Source organism: Diaphorina citri, unplaced genomic scaffold (genome assembly GCF_000475195.1).
Source record: "Diaphorina citri unplaced genomic scaffold, Diaci psyllid genome assembly version 1.1 scaffold522, whole genome shotgun sequence".
Classification (NCBI taxonomy): Eukaryota; Metazoa; Arthropoda; class Insecta; order Hemiptera; family Psyllidae; genus Diaphorina; species Diaphorina citri.
Window position 1 is genome coordinate 154768 of NW_007377956.1, and position 21027 is coordinate 175794.

The 21027-nt window shown below is 39.6% G+C and overlaps 3 protein-coding genes across 3 annotated transcripts in view; 2 read left to right on the top strand and 1 right to left on the bottom strand.

The window, feature by feature from the left end:
* Positions 1–20683, bottom strand: part of LOC103509718 (chondroadherin-like protein) — a 57574-nt gene extending 36891 nt beyond the window's left edge. Inside the window, exon 1 of the mRNA XM_026823996.1 lies at positions 20395–20683. The gene's annotated coding sequence lies outside the window, so the exon portion shown is untranslated. The remainder of the gene's footprint in view (positions 1–20394) is intronic.
* On the top strand, positions 83–1148 carry LOC113467675 (lysozyme c-1-like). Its single transcript, XM_026824002.1, has one exon. The coding sequence runs from the start codon at positions 125–127 to the stop codon at positions 359–361; it is 237 nt and encodes a 78-aa protein (XP_026679803.1). The 5' UTR covers positions 83–124; the 3' UTR covers positions 362–1148.
* LOC103509720 (lysozyme-like) lies at positions 3660–11766 on the top strand (the record flags this gene model as incomplete). The annotated part of the gene is made up of 4 exons (XM_026823998.1): positions 3660–3813; positions 4359–4604; positions 11134–11286; positions 11696–11766. Coding segments are annotated over exons 2-4 (459 nt in total), but the record flags the coding sequence as incomplete, so codon positions are not given.
* Positions 20684–21027: the final 344 nt, after the last annotated feature.

Sequence of the window (21027 nt, forward strand, 5' to 3'; positions counted from 1 at the left end):
TCCAATTTGAGGCTTAGGTGTATGGGCATCAAACAGCCCTTAAGGATGGGTTAAGATTATACGAATCTAGTTTCAATATTTACAGGTGGGCAGAGGTGAATTTTGTCCAACTGGACTGGAATATATGTTCCCGGACGCCTTTCATCACCAGGCATGGTTTCCTGTTTCAGCTCTCCTGAAGGATGTGGATGTCACCATAGCCTGTGCCAAGCTCATCTATAAGAAGCACGGTTTCCATGCCTGGCAAGGTTGGCTGGACAACTGCCAGGATCGGAAAACCCTCTATAACGCCACTCACTGTATTACGCGCTACTACAATGTTTCCACTACCGATGTTTCAACTTCAAAGACTAAACGGTAATGATGAGATGTTGCATCTACAGGGTTACTATGCTGCAATGTTTCGATTTTAAAGTAGCGATGCTTAGACTACAGGGTAACGATGCCGCGATGTTTCGACTGTGGACTACAGGGATGACGACATCTGCGAATGCGGAGACATTCAAACGCAAGCCCACTTTCTTACCTGTGATCTTCTTGAACATAAATGCACCTGAGACGATTTGGCCTAAGTTAACTAGAGAGCAGCCCACGTAGCACGGTTCTGGGAGAATAAGATTTGATTATGGTGATACTGTTTCGGACACGGAAAGTAAAGTAAGTAGGGTTGATACTTCAATTTTCACTGCAAGGTAGCGATTTTCGACTACACACACGGTGACGATATTTCGACTACACGCTGCGCTGCGCTGATGAGGTTTCGACTGCACGGTAAAAATTGATGAAGTGTAGTTGAGGATAATACTCAAAGCATGCTCCGCACCAGATCGGAGTAAAGAGAACACATTACGAGGAGTCAGTCATCCAAGAGATGGGAATCAATTGAAAGGATTACCATCACATGAGGGGGAGGGGGTAAACACACAGAAGTGGACACAGAAGAATGTAGACCTGTCTTGCTCCCTGTCTAGTTTTGAATTAGCAAGCAGAAATGTCCATATGATTTCCACGAATCACGGTGGCATGGATTGCAGGTTGCTGTATTTTTTACATTTCTACGTGATTTTAAACAACGAAAGGACGTGACGGAAAAAGAACACGATGTATTCAGGACTTGAGAGAATGCTGTCCTAGCAACGAATTCCACCCAGACGATTTGGCCCAAGCTAACTAGAGAGCAGTCCACGTAGCACGGTTCTGGGAGAATAAGATTTGATTATGGTGACACTGTTTCGGACACGGAAAGTAAAGTAAGTAGGGTTGATACTTCAATTTTCACTGCAAGGTAGCGATTTTCGACTACACACACGGTGACCATGTTGTAACTACACGATGACGATATTTCGACTACACGCTGCGCTGCGCTGATGAGGTTTCGACTGCACGGTAAAAATTGTTGAAGTGTAGTTGAGGGTAGGTAATACTCAAAGCATGCTCCGCACGAGATCGGAGTAAAGAGAACACATTACGAGTCAGTCATCCAAGAGATGGGAATCAATTGAAAGGATTACCATCACATGAGGGGGAGGGAAACACACAGAAGTGGACACAGAAGAATGTAGACCTGTCTTGCTCCCTGTCTAGTTTTGAATTAGCAAGCAGAAATGTCCATATGATTGTAATTTTTCGTCATTTAGGAGACATTTATAAATTTCAAGATATCATTTTGCGTCATTTATTTTTATAAACTCAGAGAGATATTTTGCCAACTTCCATTCCTGACATGGTCTGTCGGACTCCCACCATTTTGAAACCCAATATTTAAGATGACATGAAAATAATTTATAACGTATGTCCTCACTTGACCGTAAGAGAGAGAGAGAGATGAAGCTCTCTAGGTTAGACCTACACTTTGAACCACTCCTAGATTTTGCTTTGATGTCTACAGATGAGAGAGAGAGAGAGAGAGAGAGAGAGAGAGAGAGAGAGAGAGAGACAGATGGAGACACATCCTCCAGAATTAGTGGAGATGTTAAAACACAAGTGAGATATTGAAACGAAACACGACAGAGTTATTTGTACTTTCAAGGATGATCAACGATAATTTTGGTTGAAAGAAGGAGGAAGAGAGTGAAGGAAGAGAAGGAGGGAGTGAAAACAACAATGCAGAGATTCGAACCCCTGTCCTTCTAATTGGTAGACGAGCACTCTTAATGTAGGTATCCGTGTTTACCGTACTCTTACCTATAATACTATGTAGGTATCAATGAAGATAAGTGCAAACTGTGACCCCTCATCCCCCCCCCGATATTTACAATAAAATATGCCATAATTATATCAAAATGACCTCAAATGAACAATATCATTTGGTGTAAATGAACAATACCCATGTATTAGTGTCTTTGGGTATTTGCCATACATTCACACTACATGGGTACATTAGATATCGACACTATTACACTTTCTAATCTATCAACAGCGCAGCGTCACAAGAAATACATTGTATCTCCAGTAATGCTTATAGCACCTATGTATATCATAATGCATATGGCACCTATGTCATAATGAATATGGCACCTATATCAAGACACCGTACCACGCTATTGTGCCATATGATAAGGCGAGAATAGTCGGAATGAATGAAGAAGGTAGTATGACAATGTTGATGATAATATTATGAGATTCTAGTTTTTTTTTTTTAATTTTTTTGCAATTCCTACTTCACTGTCTTTTTATCAACGAGTTCGAGGTGTTAATTTTCTTAGCGCAGACAAGGCCATAAAAAATTCCAGGTAGGTACCTACTTTGCCTTTTGAACTTCGCAAAAAATATGACGTTTTTCTCTGTCCTAAAAACATTGTAATAGTTACTATGACGGATAACAACTAAATATTGCAAAATGTGGATTGTAAAATATCTCTCAGGAATGCAGTTTGGTATAATATGATTATGTGCTAGGATTACATACACATATTATATTCTGGTGTTGGTGTACTCGGGCACTTCTAGCAAAAGTGGTGACAGTAGTCCCAGAATTACAGTCACCAGAGACTATCATCGTCCCTGGTCCCAATGAAATGATAAATTAAGAGAGAGAGAGAGAGCGCTAATAATTTACTGGCCAATGGAATTCCGTAATATGTTATGGTAGAAAAAAAAATGTCCATACCTATTTGAGGCAGTGGACATTGTTCGAATTTTCAATCCATCAAATGTGGTATGCCAAGTTTGTAATTGTGGTATGTCACGCTGGGTAGCGCGTGGTGTGCGGGCATGTGCCAGGCATGCCGGAATTCGGACTGGCATGATTCGGACTTTTCAAGAGTGTGACTTGGTTGTACTGAGGAATGAGGAAGATTACTAGAGACAGTAGAGTTGTATTTTCCATTCGGGACCACTGCAGCAGTGGTGAGTGGACAAAGTGCACTGCTCCAATGGAAAGTGAGCAGTTATTCCAACGAATTCGTTGAAAACAGGAAAGCATAGCAAGAGCCAAGTAGGAAAATAATAGATAAAGACCAGAACATGCACGGTTGGTTCAGTGGTAATGGTAACACACTTTCTTGCGAAGCAGAAGATCCCGGGTTCGATTTCCAATCAAGGAGATTAGTTTCCGGTGTTCTCGTGTTTCGTCCTTGATGAATAGAACGTTTCAGATGCACCTGTAGTCTCATTCACAAGCTTATCATTGATAAGAGGACCATTGATAACATCGCGTAATAGTGTCACTAATTCACTATAAACATTCCGTAGTGAGACCACCAAACGGGAAGACACTATATAGTACATCAGTTGAGAATGAAGACAGAGCGTGAATTTGTGTCCAAGTGTTGAAAAACAAAAGATCGCCTATAAGGATCCGAACCTAGAAAGGTAAATGTGCCGATCTATATTTTACATTAATTATTTTCCTATCCTTGTCCGAAATCAACCCCCTATTAAACTTTAAACACATCACATGCCTTCAGGCATACTCCATTTGTCAAGGGGCTAGGTTTGCTTTAGGTCCTTTAGGATCATTTTAATTTGAAGAAACCATTTACTAATGAAAATTTGTAATGAAATAATCACTTGAAATAATTAACCCATAAGAGCCGATTTTTTTTTTTTTTTTTTTTTTTTTTTTTTTTTGGGTTTTTGCTGAAATTTAACCCCTTCTAACTCCGCGCCGTACTGAGTTAAATGTGTCAAATAATAGGTGAAAATAGTAGGAAATTTTGTTTTCTAACTAATAGACAGATCCCGCGATGCCTCTGACGTGAGCAACTGAGATATTAGGCGAAAAAAGAGAGAAGGTTTTGGTTTAAGCTTGGTGTGTGATTTTGATGTAGGCGCCTCGGGCTCTCATGGGAACTCACATGAAAAAATAAAACTCAACGTTGTTATTGCCGCTGACTCTTCTGTGCCTTTCTCCCTAGGGACATCCGCCATGACGTTCGATTTCCAAATGGTCCAAGTGGAGGGTAAGGAGAGGGTGAGGCGGTACATAGCCGCCGGTCTGCTGGTATTTGTGATGATATTGGCGGCCGTACAGTCCTACATAGGCTACATGGAGTATAAGAATGGGACCGGCAATTTCGACTTCTGCGGCGAGAAGTTCACCAAGTGTGAAATGGCGAGGTTACTGTACGAGCACGATATTCCTTTGAGCCTGATTAACGACTGTAAGTACCTTAGCATTACCTTCGTATAGTAGGCACCTTGGTGGCTGAGTGGTCAAAAGCACTCCACAAATAAGAAACAAGAGCACTAGACCCGGACTCGGAAGTACTAGTTTCGAACTTTCGTCAGGGTTCAAACTAGTTTCCAACCCTGACCAGATGGATTTTTTTATTATTATTATTTTTACTTTCTATACCTATAGTTTTCCTAAAATGGGTTAGGCAGGGATACGTAATTAGGCATTTGTTTAATTTAGAAGGGGATATTTTCTTTTCCTGTTTCTTTTAGACACCCTGGTAGGCCTTCTGGGCCATGTGTCTTACTTTCGAAATGGAAAAAGTTAATTAGCCTTACGAGAACGGATCTCTCTAAAATAAAAATAATGTTAATGCAAATTAGCACGGAAATTAGTTCACTATATGAACTCTAGAGCGCATCACCTTCAGAGATCATAGGTCATTCATTTGTTTCACATTCATACAGGGTGTGAAAAGACCACAGTAAAACCAATTTGGCAATTCCGAAAGGAGGACTGAAATATGTCTGTCCTAACTGTCTGACAAGGGGACGTTAAACAGGGAGTAGACCAGGTTAGTCTGGCTGGGGTACTTTAAACAGGGAGGTATACAGGCCTCAATTTCCCTTGTTAAAAAATAACAAAGATTGAGTGCGAAGGCCATCCACTCGTAAAATTTGCAGCCATAACCAAATGTCAGCCCAAACCAATCACCCTAGTTAGGGCTGATTGAGAGGCTGACGAAAAACGCCGACCCCGTCTGTACACGGGAAAAAGCGAAGAAAAAGAATTATTATTTGTAGTCGAAAACTTGCACCATCCTGTAGGTACCTTCCTATGTTTAACATCCACATAGAATAATGATGATGACCAATAAAGTATTATTTTTAACAATAATATCCACAGAGAATGTTGTTAAATTTTTAAGGTCGCCTACTAAGGTGACCTGAGAGTCAAATAATGCAAACGAATAGGAGTTCTGGGAGACCTATAACCGTGCGTAGGAGGTGTTCTAAGAAGAATGGGTCACTGTCGAATAAATTAGTGAAAACATACATGGGTATTTTGGCCGAAAACTAAGTAGGTATACATAGGACCGATGTATGTATTATCTAATCTTCAAATTAATGGTTAGGAAGTTTGGCTAGGCTAGGCGGATTCTGTGAAAAACTCTTACATTGAATGCACCACCAGTTCGAAACGGACTAATGAAGTTAACCAACGTCGTGCGTGGTTTGTATCTGAATGGGTGACTGTCCAGGAGTCTGGGACGTCACTTGGGCTTTTTTCGAGACGCACTTTTGAGTTGATTGAAGTTTAAAATGAACCCAGGACCTCGGGAGTGGAAGTCTAGTGAGATACACACGGAGGTAAAGTTCTTATTCAAGAAACTAATGTTGTTCAAATGACAGGAATGTTGGTTCTAATAACTTTATTTCCGAGTCTATATTTCACTTTACCTTTGAGATTACTTAGAGACGATTCGGGTAGGTATAGTCTCCGGACATTCTCAGAGGTAACATTTGACTGTATAACATGAGATGGTAGACCTCAAGCTTCAATGTTCCAAGTTCTAATAATCGAATGTTGCATAGCTATGTCACTAATTGTCATTGGTAGGGCGGTAGTCACCTCTCTATCAGTACTCTAATATTATGCCAGGTATGTCAGATATGCCGTTCTTATTATGCCAGCTATGTCGTTCTCAAGATAGGGTGTTGTCGTTAAGTTCTAATGCTGTCAGGTTTGTCGTTGTAGGGTGTTGGGGTGGTGTGACATTTTAATTGCTCCAACTATTCCATTATATTGTTTTCCATATATGTCAGATATGCCGTTCTTATTATGCCAGCTATGTCGTTCACAATTATGCCAGCTATGTCGTTCTCAAGATAGGGTGTTGTCATCAAGTACTAATGCTGTCAGGTTTGTCGTTGTAGGGTGTTGGGGTGGTGTGACATTTTAATTGCTCCAACTATTCCATTATATTGTTTTCCATATTGTGTTATAATGGCACATTGTTCAGATCTGTAGGCAGATATACAATGGATGTATTGAACTGGTTTGCCATCCCGCACATGATCACTCTGTCCTACTTTGTGTGTTAAAGGCGGTTGACGCGATGGCTGTGCCCTGTTTTGCCGACTTTCTCATGTATAGGCGTTGTAGGTGGGTATGTGGGGTTAGGTAGAGCGAAAAAAGGACTTTCACAAAAATAAGGAACAGTAATATTTAAAATCATTTGGATAGTCAAAGACACTGACACCGAAAAAAAAAAGAAAAAAATAATCCTGACAAGAGCAGAATGATAGATAAAGTACATCACACCAAATGATTAACCAATGAACTTGCACGAAACCCACCTAAATAGATTGATAAAACAATACGTAATCATTATGCATTAGATATGTGTCTATATGTAGATAGGTACCTACAACCTATGTGTCCAACACTTTTATCAACCAAAACTTTCTCATGTATAGGCGTTGTAGGTGGGTATGTGCGGTTAGGTAGAGCGAAAAAAGGACTTTCACAAAAATAAGGAACAGTAATATTTAAAATCATTTGGATAGTCAAGGACACTGACACCGAAAAAAAAGGAAAAAAAATCATCCTGACAAAGAGCTCTCATCTCTTAAAAAAACATATAAAGAGCAGAATGATAGATAAAGTACATCACACCAAATGATTGACCAATGAACTTGCACGAAACCCATCTAAATAGATTGATTAAACAATACGTAATCATTATGCATTAGATATGTGTCTATATGTAGATAGGTACCTACAACCTATGTGTCCAACACTTTTATCAACCAATAATTCACGCACACACATGAACACCTAGGTATTTTATATTTCCCACCTAGACAATATCTCACTCAGGCGGGCTCGCGGCTCAAAATTCCTAGATCTCAAAACAAACTCCCTAAATCCATTAACATAAATTTATTCTCTTGCTAAGGCCCCCCAGCACCGCGAAAGATTTACAATCAAGAGACCGCGCCGCTCCCTAATCTATTCCAAAGAGGATTTGTTAGGAGGACCGGCCAGAACGTCGTGGGTAATTTTTCGTCATTTAGGAGACATTTATAAATTTCAAGACATCATTTTGTGTCATTTATGTTTATAAACTCAGACAGATGTTTTGCCAACTTCCATTCCTGACATGGTCTGTCGGACTCCCACCATTTTGAAACCCAATATTTAAGATGACATGAAAATAATTTATGACGTATGTCCTCACTTGACCGTAAGAGAGAGAGAGAGAGAGACGAAGCTCTCTAGGTTAGACCTACACTTTGAACCACTCCTAGATTTTGCTTTGATATCTACAGATGAGAGAGAGAGAGAGAGGGAGAGAGAGCGAGAGAGATAGAGACACATCCTCCAGAATTAGAGGAGATGCTAAAACACAAGTGAGATATTGAAACGAAACACGACAGAGTTTGTACTTTCAAGGATGATCAACGATAAATTTGGTTGAAAGAAGGAGGAAGAGAGTGAAGGAAGAGAAGGAGGGAGTGAAAACAACAATGCAGAGATTCGAACCCCTGTCCTTCTAACTATGACGTATGTCCTCACTTGACCGTAAGAGAGAGAGAGAGAGATGAAGCTCTCTAGGTTAGACCTACACTTTGAACCACTCCTAGATTTTGCTTTGATATCTACAGATGAGAGAGAGAGGGAGAGAGAGAGAGAGAGAGAGAGAGAGGGAGAGAGAGCGAGAGAGATAGAGACACATCCTCCAGAATTAGTGGAGATGCTAAAACACAAGTGAGATATTGAAACGAAACACGACAGAGTTTATACTTTCAAGGATGATCAACGATAAATTTGGTTGAAAGAAGGAGGAGAAGAAGAAGGAGGAAGAGAGTGAAGGAAGAGAAGGAGGGAGTGAAAACAACATTGCAGAGATTCGAACCCCTGCCCTTCTAATTGGTAGACGAGCACTCTTAATGTATCCGTGTTGTACCGTACTCTTACCTATGATACTATGTAGGTATCAATGAAGATAAGTGCAAACTGTGACCCCTCACTCCCCCCCCCGATATTTATAATAAAATATGCCATAATTATATCAAAATGACCTCAAATGAACAATATCATTTGGTGTAAATGAACAATACCCATGCATTAGTGTCTTTGGGTATTTGCCATACATTCACACTACATGGGTACATTAGATATCTACACTATTACACTTTCTAATCTATCAACAGCGCAGCGTCACAAGAAATACATTGTATCTCCAGTAATGCTTATAGCACCTATGTATATCATAATGCATATGGCACCTATATCATAATGAATACGGCACCTATATCCAGACACGGTACCACGCTATTGTGCCATATGATAAGGCGAGAAATGTCGGAATGAATGAAGAAGGTAGTATGACAATGTTGATGATAATATTATGAGATGTCACGGGTCATGGCACCAGTGATAATTTATCGGTAGAGTTGACGAGATGTGTGACACGCTGGAACACCGTCGTCACATGTTGTAGCCAAAGCTACGCTCGGTAATACTTGGTGTGATATATGTTGTATAGACAGCTTTATGATAATACATATTAAAATAATAATAATTATTTATGAATATTATATGAATACCAATTGTGAAAGTATGAAAGCTGTCATAATCGACGCCGTCGATCGACGAGGTGAATCCAAAAGCTGTGTTCACACATATAGTCGATGCCGTCGACTGAAACCGTACACAGCCTCGACAACATAGATTCACATCGTCGATCGATGGTGTCGACTATGTGTGGCCACAGCTTTAGAAAAGCTAGGATTAGAAACATCTCTTGACGTATGACGGCATGACTTTCCTGCATAGCTATAAATTGTCCTAGATTCTACTGTATTTTCCAGTCACAGTTAGGCAAGCAGTAAAGATGTGTCCACACATAGTCGACGACCGTGGAGCGATATGTCGATCAACGGCCGTCGACAATGTGTGTACACAGCTTAATATCAATTTTTCGTCTCGTTATTATGTCCCAACCTCAAAACTATTGCTCCTCACAGAGCATTAGTAGACTTTTCAACACCTCAATATTCGGGTAGGTCTATCAGCTTTCGATCCAGAGATACTAGACTGGAACCCCATTCCTCGACCAGGGAGTTCCCCAGATGGGCAAGTTTTCGTGCTGAAGTAGGTTGTCTAAAAGCGATTCTATCAGGTTACATACTTATGTAACAATGTTGCGAAAACTTGATAAAGGAATCAAGTTAATTAAACAAAACGATATCTGCATGCAGTCATGCAGCTCTCCCAGGTTTCAATCTGGGTGTCTGCGCGAGTGCGCGCACTTCAAGATAATGTTATTCCTTTGTCCCCACGCGCGAATCTTTGAAACAAAAAGCCAATAAAAAAAACTTACAAGTCCAAGTTTCATAATCTATGTCGTGGCACAAGGCATCCAACCCAACCTCATAGAAAACTAAGCAGTATAGTGTCGTGTGATTTCGTCCAATTCTTGCAAGAATCAAGGAGATTATTGAAGGGGGGTTAGGTCCGAAGGGGGTTTATTGAATATCAAGGAGTCAAAGCAGTTTGAGTAAAATTTGATTGCCAAAGGACGAGGAGAAAAAGAATCCGAAGCAAATTTTTACCTAGGGGTATCTAGTTAAAAGATGCAATCGACTAGCAACGGCCAAGTTTCAGCTGCCAATTCTAAATATCTATCCGTAGGTATATCTCTCGGTATTTTGGGTCAAACGGTCATACTTATCCTGGATGAGCCTCCCAAATCACACATAAAACACACCCCTTACTAGCTGCTTATTGGTTAGGGATTAGGGAATCATTTTAAATTTATTAGAGTGGTAAAATTATGGACTCTCTCTTATTTCTGCTCCCTGTGAAATTCATCCCAACTGACTTCTCGTTTGAGTTTCTTAGAAAGCTCTGGAACAATGCAAAAAGTAGGTTATACCGTCTCAGCCTGTGCCCCTCTACACTGCACGTCACTGACAAGTAGATCCAAACCCAATCCTACGATTTCCGGACCTCCAGTTCTGGCTTTGGTAATGGTATGAATATGGTGTTGGTGTATTTGGTGTTATCACCAGAGACTAGACAAGAGAAGGGGGGAGGTTGACGTCAGCTACGCCATTTGTTGACAGTTTGAGTTATGTTTAGTTAATCTTATTAGATTTAGGTGTAGTCTCTAAATTGTTTTAGATACAGAACTTAGATTTAGGTGTAGTCTTTGAATTGTTGTTTTAGATCTCCTAGCAAATCTTGGCTTGATAGGACGGGAAAACAGGCAAGTAGGTTGATTCGTCATACGAAGGTGAATAAAGTTTGATTGTGTTGTGTAATAACATCTAAAAACAAAATCCCTGGTTTTAGTGGTAAGTAGTGGTTTTAGTGGTAAGCAATGAAATAATGAACTCTTTAGTAGCGCTGCCAAGTCAGAACAGTTTGGCACATTCAGGAGGTGAGAACGGTGTTATTAAGATAACTAACACCGTTCTCTAAACCCCGTTCTACCATTTCAGGGGTATGTCTGGTGAGCCATGAAAGTCACTTCCGTACCAATGTGGTGGCCCGACATCCGGCCCAGGGTGGCCGCTGTTACGGCCTCTTTCAAATCAGTAGTAGCTGGTGTGGTGTTGAGAATCCCGGCGGAGGCTGCAATGTCACTTGTGAAGGTAGGTGGCAGAGACTTAGCGCTAGATCACACGAAGCCCGTAAACACTCTACCACAGGGGTCGCCAACCCTTTATGGGTCGCGAGTTACTTAGATGACTAGGAGACCCTTTGGCGAGCTACATATCTTTAGTCTGCGAACCAAAAATTTACGACTGACCTGGTGTAAATACCACTGTCATCCAGTAGCATTCCAGTGTCTAGTTAGTTTCACTATTGATGCTTATTGCTTAACTCCATACACCAAAAGCCCAGTTTGAGGCTTGTGTGTAGTTGCAAACAGCCCTAAAGGATGGCTTATACGAATCTAGTTTCAATATTTATCTACAGTTTTGCAGAGGAGAATTTTGTCCAACTGGACTAGAATGGTACTGGACGCCTTTTATCACCAGGCATGGTTTCCTGTTTCAGCTCTCCTGAAGGATGTGGATGTCACCATAGCCTGTGCCAAGCTCATCTATAAGAAGCACGGTGAAATAAGTGTAGGTACCTACCTATAATGTGGACCTTCACGAAATTACAGTCAACAATCAACTGAAAGAATAATGTGTTTCTTTATTTGATTTGAAGTTTATCCCTATTATAAAAATTTACAGTCTCGTGCTAAAACGCACTTTATGAATCGCAGCCAGGGCGGATGCGTGAAAAACATCCAAGTTGGAGTAAGCTAAACCTAACATAAAATAAATTGTTGAAGGAAATTTCTTCATTAACTTTGGGCCCAATCAGGCTTCCTTGAGGTCCAGTTTGTATGAATGAGATTTATACCTACACATCACTTAACTATTGTAGTTCATTCAAGTACCTATCAATTTGAAGGAAATTTTTTCGCAAGACCCAATCTCAAACGAAACAAGGCAAAGTTTCAAACCCGGGTCTTCAGAACGTGAGACTACCAGTGACTGCTTATGAGCCAATACTCCTACTTCTAAATGGAATTAACTTTCTCAATGAGATATTTGTTCTACGCCAAACCAGTATGACACCTACGCTCTCAAACTTGCGTCATGTCCAAGTCACCCAGTCATCTTGAGTCCAAACTACTGTTTATGAGCCAATACTCCTACTTCTACATGGAATTAACTTTCTCAATGAGATATTATTTTGTTCTACGCCAAACCAGTATGACACCTACGCTCTCAAACTTGCGTCATGTCCAAGTCACCCAGTCATCTTGAGTCCAAACTACTGCAGAAAGAAAATGTGAGAAATATTAATAACGGTAAGAAAGCTCTTAACCGTTTTTATTTGGTAGCAATGGAACAACTAATACATTAGGCGCATGTGGTCTGTGTCTTAGCATGCCCATCCCGTAGTTTGTCCCTCATCAGATAGGCGATAAGAGACATAATACAGGTATTATGTGGTAGGAATTTCTACTGCTCAAACCGGACCCTTTACTCTAGCATTGTGACAAAGAAGAAGAAGAAGAAGAAGAAGAAGAAGAAGAACACTACAATCTCATCATAACAAGAAGGAGAGAGAGAGAGAGAGACGATTCAGATTTTTCTTTCTTGTAATTTTGGCATCTCCACCAATTTATTGATAAAAATATACTATTTATGATACCTATCTGACTTGTAATTTTGACATCTCCACTAATTCATTAGTAAATAATATATTATGATGTATCTGACTTGTAGTTTTGACATCTCCACCAATGAAATTGGTGAGGTGAAGAAACCGAACCAATTCTTTTCATTGGATGAGTTGTCACTACCGCAATTGGAGAAATCATACCGATGAAATTGATGGAGATGTCAAAAATCCTAAAATTGAAGCAATAAAAACTAGGAAAAACTGAACATTCAAAATTGTTAGCAATGTGGACTGGCATGATTCGGACTTTTCAAGAGTGTGACATTGCACTTGGTTGTACTGAGGAATGAGGAAGATTACTAGAGACAGTAGAGTTGTATTTTCCGTTCGGGACCACTGCAGCAGTGGTGAGTGGACAAAGTGCACTGCTCCAATGGAAAGTGAATGGAGCAGTTATTCCAACGAATTCATTGAAACTGGTAGCAGGAGCCAAGTAGGAAAATCTTATATTATAAGAACGAGATCCATTCACACACTGATCACTCTATCTCCAGAACCACAACACCTAGGAAGCTGAAATTTGGTAGGAATATTCCGTTTATGGTCTAGGTGTGCAATAAGAAAGGATTTTGCGAAAATCTAAACTGATCCTGAGATATGATCAATTTTTGATCGCTAAAATCACCATAAGAAATACACAGAGTGCAGAGACTGCGGGAGAGAAAACTTTTCCTCGCTCGCCTTATTTAAACTTAATCATCTATAGCTCTAGGTATGTATTAATAGAATGTAAAAAAGTAAAAATTGACAAAATGGTAAAAGCAAGTCACGGTCCATGAGCTGACCCTGTCGATGTTACATCAAAGTTTCCAAGCACGCTGCAGCTGTGGTCTTGCGATCTTGACAGGCCCAAAGTTGAAACTTTTTTTTCTGTTTTTAGTCCGTCCTTCCTTTATTAGTTTTTAGTTTGATAACTATGCAGCTAATAGGGAGCGCGCAGCGCGACCGTATTTTTTATTATTTTCCACAAGTTCGGCCATGCCCTACAGAACTTAGATTTAGGTGTAGTCTTTAAATTGTTGTTTTAGATATCCTAGCAAATCTTGGCTTGATAGGATGGGAAAACAGGCAGGTAGGTTGGATTCGTCATACGAAGGTGAATAAAGTTTGATTGTGTTGTGTAATAACATCTACAAACAAAATCCCTGGTTTTAGTGGTAAGCAATGAAATAATGATCTCTTTGAGAACGGTGTTATTAAGATAACTAACACCGTTCTCTAAACCCCGTTCTACCATTTCAGGGGTATGTCTGGTGAGCCATGAAAGTCATTTCTCTTCAATTCCGGGACGATAAGACCTTAGTGGTTACAGTTCCCTCTATCAAATCTCTTTTTTTTTTTAAAAAAAAAAAAAGAGGTGGAAATGCATAAAATTTATGTAGGCCAATATTCAGCTATTCACTTTTCAGCTCTCTTCTTCAGAGACAGACTGTTTTCCCTTCTTTCAAGGACAAAAAACTTATCCTGTTTTCTTCATTCGTTTTCCGACCCGAAGACCAAAGAACGTAACGTCTCGTCTATCAAGCTAATCAAGTATGCGTAGGTCTGCCGGCAAATAAAATCAAGCCATTTCCAAGAATGACTCAAGCTCTCATATCCCGTATACAACTTTATTTCTCATAATATCCAGTCGTAAGTTTTTTTTTTTTTGTTTGTGGTGATTAAGAACGAATAAAATAAATATATGTATATACTTATGCATAGTCTTTATTGTATATAAATCACTGAACTATGTACACATATGTATGTTGTATAGGTATTAAATCAGTGAACCTTTTCTCAGTTGCATAAATTATTGGTTTCTGATGGTTATGATGGTAGAGGTTAGGGGCGATGACAAATGGTTAGGAGATATTTGGTAATTAGTAAAGGCGTTTCTTTAGCAAACTAGTGACCCTGCCTTGGTGGCGTAGTGGTCAAGGTGATTGGTAAATAGGAGGACGCGGGTTCGATTCCAGCCAAGACATGGAATTTGCTCCTCATTTATTTGAGAATGCCCCCGGCGCGGCGTTTACTCCATTATAATATTGGCATAGGTAACTTTATCTACTATGTAAATAAATTATTTATACAGAATTATTATGTAGAACTGCTCATATTTAGATAAATAAGTCGCTAATATAGTATGTACCTATGAGTATTGAGCACTTATGTATCTATCTATGTACTTAATATGAGTTACGATTATGAAAGTTATATCGTCTCTATTTTATTTACGAGGAATCCACTGACAGTAGGTAGGCTATCAAATAGCCCACGGATATGTGTTGAGATAGATATTAGATTCAATGTTCTTTTATGCTAATATTATGACATCCAACCACTAAAAATCTTGATGAATGGTCCAATTGATCGCAGAAAATGACCATTGGAGAAACCCGTTTTCTGATTTATTTATTATTTATTCATGGCCCACGGATATGTGTTGAGATAGATATTAGATTCAATGTTCTTTTATGCTAATATTATGACATCCAAGCACTAAAAATCTTGATGAATGGTCCAATTGATCGCAGAAAATGACCATTGGAGAAACCCGTTTTCTGATTTATTTATTATTTATTCATTTTCAAGAGGTTTTAGAGGTTCGTGTATATATTGAGGTTTTGGGGCGTTCCGTATTGTTTGTAATTTTGGCAAGAGTTTCAGTGAGTGCAGTCAGTCCCAATTAGTGCAGCTGGCTAAAGGACATTGGATTAGCTAGGGAGGGCACTGCAGTTTGGATTCTGGCTGCATACTAATTGCGTACACATGTTCTAGATGAGTACCAAAGTCGTATAGGCTTACCCCATCTTTTTGGGGCTGTTTGCCGTTTCAGTGAGTGCAGTCAGTCCCAATTAGTGCAGCTGGCTAAAGGACATTGGATTAGCTAGGGAGGGCACTGCAGTTTGGATTCTGGCTGCATACTAATTGCGTACACATGTTCTAGATGAGTACCAAAGTCGTATAGGCTTACCCCATCTTTTTGGGGCTGTTTGCCCCTACACCTAAAGTGGGCTTTTTCTGTACGACGGTATCTGCAGCCCTACAGCCCATAGTAAAAACCAATTTTTCAGACTCAGGGGACCCTGAAACTGATATTTCCACCCATTCCCCGATTTTGAAAATTTGGACCTCTTCAAATACTTTCTCATTAGCTCATTACATAAATAAATAGTAATGCGTTCCCTGTACTTATTGTAACAGAAAGTAAGAAAACCTACCGAGATGTGCTGCAGCCCATAATAAAAACTTCTCGCGGGGAGTCATTTAGAATTTTAACTATTGGCGCGCTGTTTGCCCCTACACCTAAAGTGGGCTTTTTCTGTACGACGGAATCTGCAGCCCTACAGCCAGCCCATAGTAAAAACCAATTTTTTAAACTCAGGGGACCCTGAAACTGATATTTCCACCCATTTCCCGATTTTGAAAATTTGGACCTCTTCAAATACTTTCTCATTAGCTCATTACATAAATAAATAGTAATGCGTTCCCTGTACTTATTGTAACAGAAAGTAAGAAAACCTACCGAGATGTGCTGCAGCCCATAATAAAAACTTCTCGCGGGGAGTCATTTAGAATTTTAACTATTGGCGCAGCGTTCATTAGAACAAGATACTCATGTTTCTTGGGTAAGGTCATTTGAAAAGTAGGTACCTATGTTATATCTCTGTCTACCTACTCATTCGGATTTTTTCTCTCCGAGCAAAATAATGAGAAATAACTCTCCGTCCTGAAGAGTGGTAGATTGGGTGGTCACCCACTCAACCTCGGAGTGAAGCTCGTTTAGTATTCACCAACTCAAGTCGGACGGAGTGTGGGTAGAACCCACATACGAGTTGTAAGAGCTCGAGAAAGAAATATATCGTGGTCGAAGAAATGACACCGCCCAATAACCTGCATTTTGCAATATGCAAGCTTTTTACAGGGGTTTCAGGAGATTTTGAGAGCTTTTTTTTCCAAGGATTTCAAGAAAGCTTTATTGAGAGCTTTTGTTTACCGAATGGCGGTGGAGGGTTAAAGATTTTTTCAAAATTAAAATAAAAATAACGTCTGATTGGAGCAAAGTCTACAGTTTTATGAATATGACAAACCTAGGCTTGAAGAAAAGGAAATGCGGTAAACACAAGTATGTAAAATTGTTTTCACCACATTGTAGAGCATTTGTGTCAGGATTCTAAAAACGGGTAAAAAACGCATTTAAACAGTCGATACGTACTGTTGTTCACTGGGTGACGATATTCAGGCGAACATACATACGTATGCACGGGATTGTATGAGCGGATATCTTGGGACTGTTTTTGTCCATTTGTTTTTGAATCAGCAAGATGTATTTAGGACTTCGGGGACTTTCGAGTTGGTTGAATGAAAACTGAGTGATGAATGAATGAAAGGAGACGACGAGTATCCCAGCAGGATAAAATCCGCCCCGGGCGGGAATCGAACCCGCGGCCTAGCGCTTACAAGGCAGACGCACTACCAACTAAGCTAACTAGGCTGGCAAGAGAAAAAATCTTATTTTAAAGTTTAAACCAATACATCACTCTTTTAAGTTTGACACTTTTTAACTTTGGACACAATGGACACACCCTCTTAATTAATACGATGTGATCTACTTGGGAACTATAGGGATAGGCAAACATTTGATTAAAATACAAGAACTTTTTTCTTAAAAAAAAAAAAAAAAAAAAAAAAAAAAAAAAAAGAAAGGGGTTAATGGAAAAAAAAGGATTTCCACATGTGGTTTTATTGCTGAGCTCATGGTAGGTACTCTTGATAGTCAGCAAAAAAGTAGTTCTGTTGGAACGGCCTGTCACACACTTTAAGGCCGAAAAGGCTGGTCTATGTCCAGGCTTTTTTGGAGACCGTAACCTGTGTGGCCGGTCTTAGCAACTTTGAAGTACGTAGGTACGGTACGTGCTAGAAGACATAGAAATAAGTGGAGATATCTGGATTACCATAATGTAAACATCGAGATATTATTAGGATCTTTGCCAGAAATGCCTACTTTAGTTTCGTCGCAGACCTTAGCTTGGAAGGTAGCCCACCTTCCTTGTAAGCGGCAGGTCGTGGGTTCGATTTCCGCCCGGGGCGAACTTTATCCGCAACAGATAAGCTTCGTTCTCGGAACGACTGGCTTTCTCCTATCCTGTCCTCCTTCTCTCTTCGATTTTGTGACGATAGGGAAAGAGATTTTTGGAAAATATGGAACTGAAATATGGAAAGAGATTTTTCCCAAAAGAGAATGGGTCATATCCAGGCCTGCTTCGGACTTTCAGCTATCTGATACCTGATACGAATCGCTACTGAGCTTCCAGTGTTGCATGAGCTACTGACAGTCGGACGACCGTATTACTGCTGGTAGCTTTTGAATGAATATTTATTTCTTGCTTTTCTGTATTGTTGTTTTGTTTCCTTAGGTCTTGATGTGCTGTATTCGTGTGTCCTACTTTGCTATTAGGCAACTTTGTTCTCGGTAGCGAAATGTTTCTTTCGACTGGCAACCAGAAGGGTCCGATTGATGTACCTTATGGAATTTTGCCCCATTTTGTTTGAAAGTTTGACCAGATGTGTTTGGTAGCGAAATGATTCTTTCGACTGGCAACCAGAAGGGTCCGATTGATGTACCTTATGGAATTTTGCCCCATTTTGTTTGAAAGTTTGACCAGATGTGTTTGCCTGTGTTTGTGTTGAGTTGTAAATCTTAAACTTCTAAACTTGTAAAATATGAAAATGATGAGACCTAGGTAACATTATCCACAGATAACGTGGGAATTGATTTATGGTCCACCGTGGTCTGCTGAAGTCCTCCAGAATCCAAGGAATGTGAATATTTAGAACATTATCATATTGAGTAGGTATAAACAGAATTTTTGTCATTTTCTTAAAACAGATTTACTACCTATATCTTCGTTCTAAAAATTGACTTTTTTCTAGCTTAAGTAGGCTTACGATTATTAATTACTGGAAACCCTAATTTCACAGGTGTGACCCAAATGTAGAGTATGACATAAAGACCCAATTCGATTTGGACTAAACAAAAACGATCGGATTAGGTGCCTACTGCTTAGCTAAATTTGTATTCATTTGTCAGCCAGAAGGTCTCTTATATTTTAGATTATATTTTTAGCATTATCTACCAAACTATAGCAGTACAGAACCTTAAAATAGGTTAAGAATTAAAATAAAGAAAGGTCACAAAAACTCGACTTTTTCTCATCATATTAGAAAATTCTCACGAAATGACATGTCAAGAAAGAGAAACAATAATATTTATTATGCCATAAATACCATTACCTGCCCTATTGTCTGACAGTATTGATGAATACCTACAGATACTTACCTAAACTACCTACCGAATACCTATAATAGGTACCGCGATAGGGTTCACACCTAAAATCCCTACTGAATCCCATCACAAGGTTGGTAAGGTACCAAATAATATTGTCCTGATAGTTCGAAAAACATTCAAACAAAAGAAAAAAAAAAAATGTACAAAATCCACCATTTAACAAAAGAAAAGTAAGGCCTCAATAGTTCAATAGCGTTTAACGTGATAATTTTCATTGTTAAAATCACGTACGAAGTATTTAGCAGGTACTTTTTGGAATAAATCTACGTATTTTTCCCATAGACGCACAATAGGTGTTCGGCGTATTATGGTCGATTACCACCTACGCTAAGGTTGACTTCATGTTGATTTAATATAGGACCATCGCTCGCGCAAAAGTCGACATTCATTTTAACATTGGGTTACAGACCCCAGGGTAAATTAACTCATCTCGAGTGTTACAGTTCGTATGATAAAAAGAACTTTGTACTTCTGTTTTTCCAGCCTAGTTAGCTTAGTTGGTAGTGTGTCTGCCTTGTAAGCGCTAGGCCGCGGGTTCGATTCCCGCCCGGGGTGGATTTTATCCTGATGGGATAATGTTCGTTCTCGGAATGGCTAGCTTTCTCCTATCCTGTCTTTTTTCTCTCTTCGATTTCGGGACGATAAGACCTTAGCAGTTACAGTTCCCTCTGTCAAACCTCTTTAAAAAATAATAATAAAAAAAAACTTCTGTTTTTTGTGCTTTGCAGACCTACGTCTCTCAGACCCTCTTAGCGTGAGCGGCCGGCATCCAGCATGACTGCTAAGGTTTTAGTGGACGCACATGAACGAAAAGCGCCCGAAAACGGACCAAGTTCTGAACTTAAGACTGTAGATTACCATTCGTGCAAAAGTCGACTTTTCATTCACAATATGAGAACAACTCGTGGCCCGTCTACCTTATCTCACCTCTCATAGTGTGATAATAGAAATTATACCTACATACCTATGTACTTCTATCTAAAGCTGTGTCCAAACATAGTCGACCGGCCGCGGCCGTCGATCGACGAGGTAAATCTATGTTGTCGAGGCAGTGTGGACGGTTCAGTCGACATCGATCGACGGCCAGTCGACTATGTGTGGACATAGGGGAACGTCCGGGCGGGACGGCCAAAATAGAAATAGACTAACATTGTAGTAATAATGTGAAATGTCCACTCACCTGATTTCTATAAGATTTCAAACCAGGCGAAACTTGTGGCAATGCGTAGCAGTAAACAGGGGGCAGCATTTTCCGGGTAAACCAAGCACATGGTCTACGCCACCTCTCCTCAATAAATAATGGCTAAAAGAGGATATCGTGTCCACCAGAATACGGTCCGAAACGAAAACACACCGGAAACAGAAATCTAGTTACGAACAGAGAAAGTCACTCAGAAATTTTATTACTCTTGTTGTTTACATTTTAGTGACAAAAGTTAACAGATTACCCATTTGAATAGGTGGATAAATATACAGAAAAAAAGAACACGGAATTCCACCCTATAACAAATGGTAGAGAGAATGCTGCCCACAACGAACTACATTATATGGTGGTAGAATGACCAGATCGATTGCCAATGCAAAGATCATTCAATGGATGATGCTGTTTTTTTTTAGGTCGATCTAAATCTTACCACAGTGAAAGGGTTAAGGATCTGCTTTCAAGTTTAAGGTAGGTAGGTTGTAAAAGTCTTGCGCATGCTCTTATTAGAATATTATGTGCTCTTAAAATAATAATAATTATTATTTGTTATTATAATAATAACAATTATGTGTAACATTAAGATGTAGAAGATCTTTGCATATTAGCTAG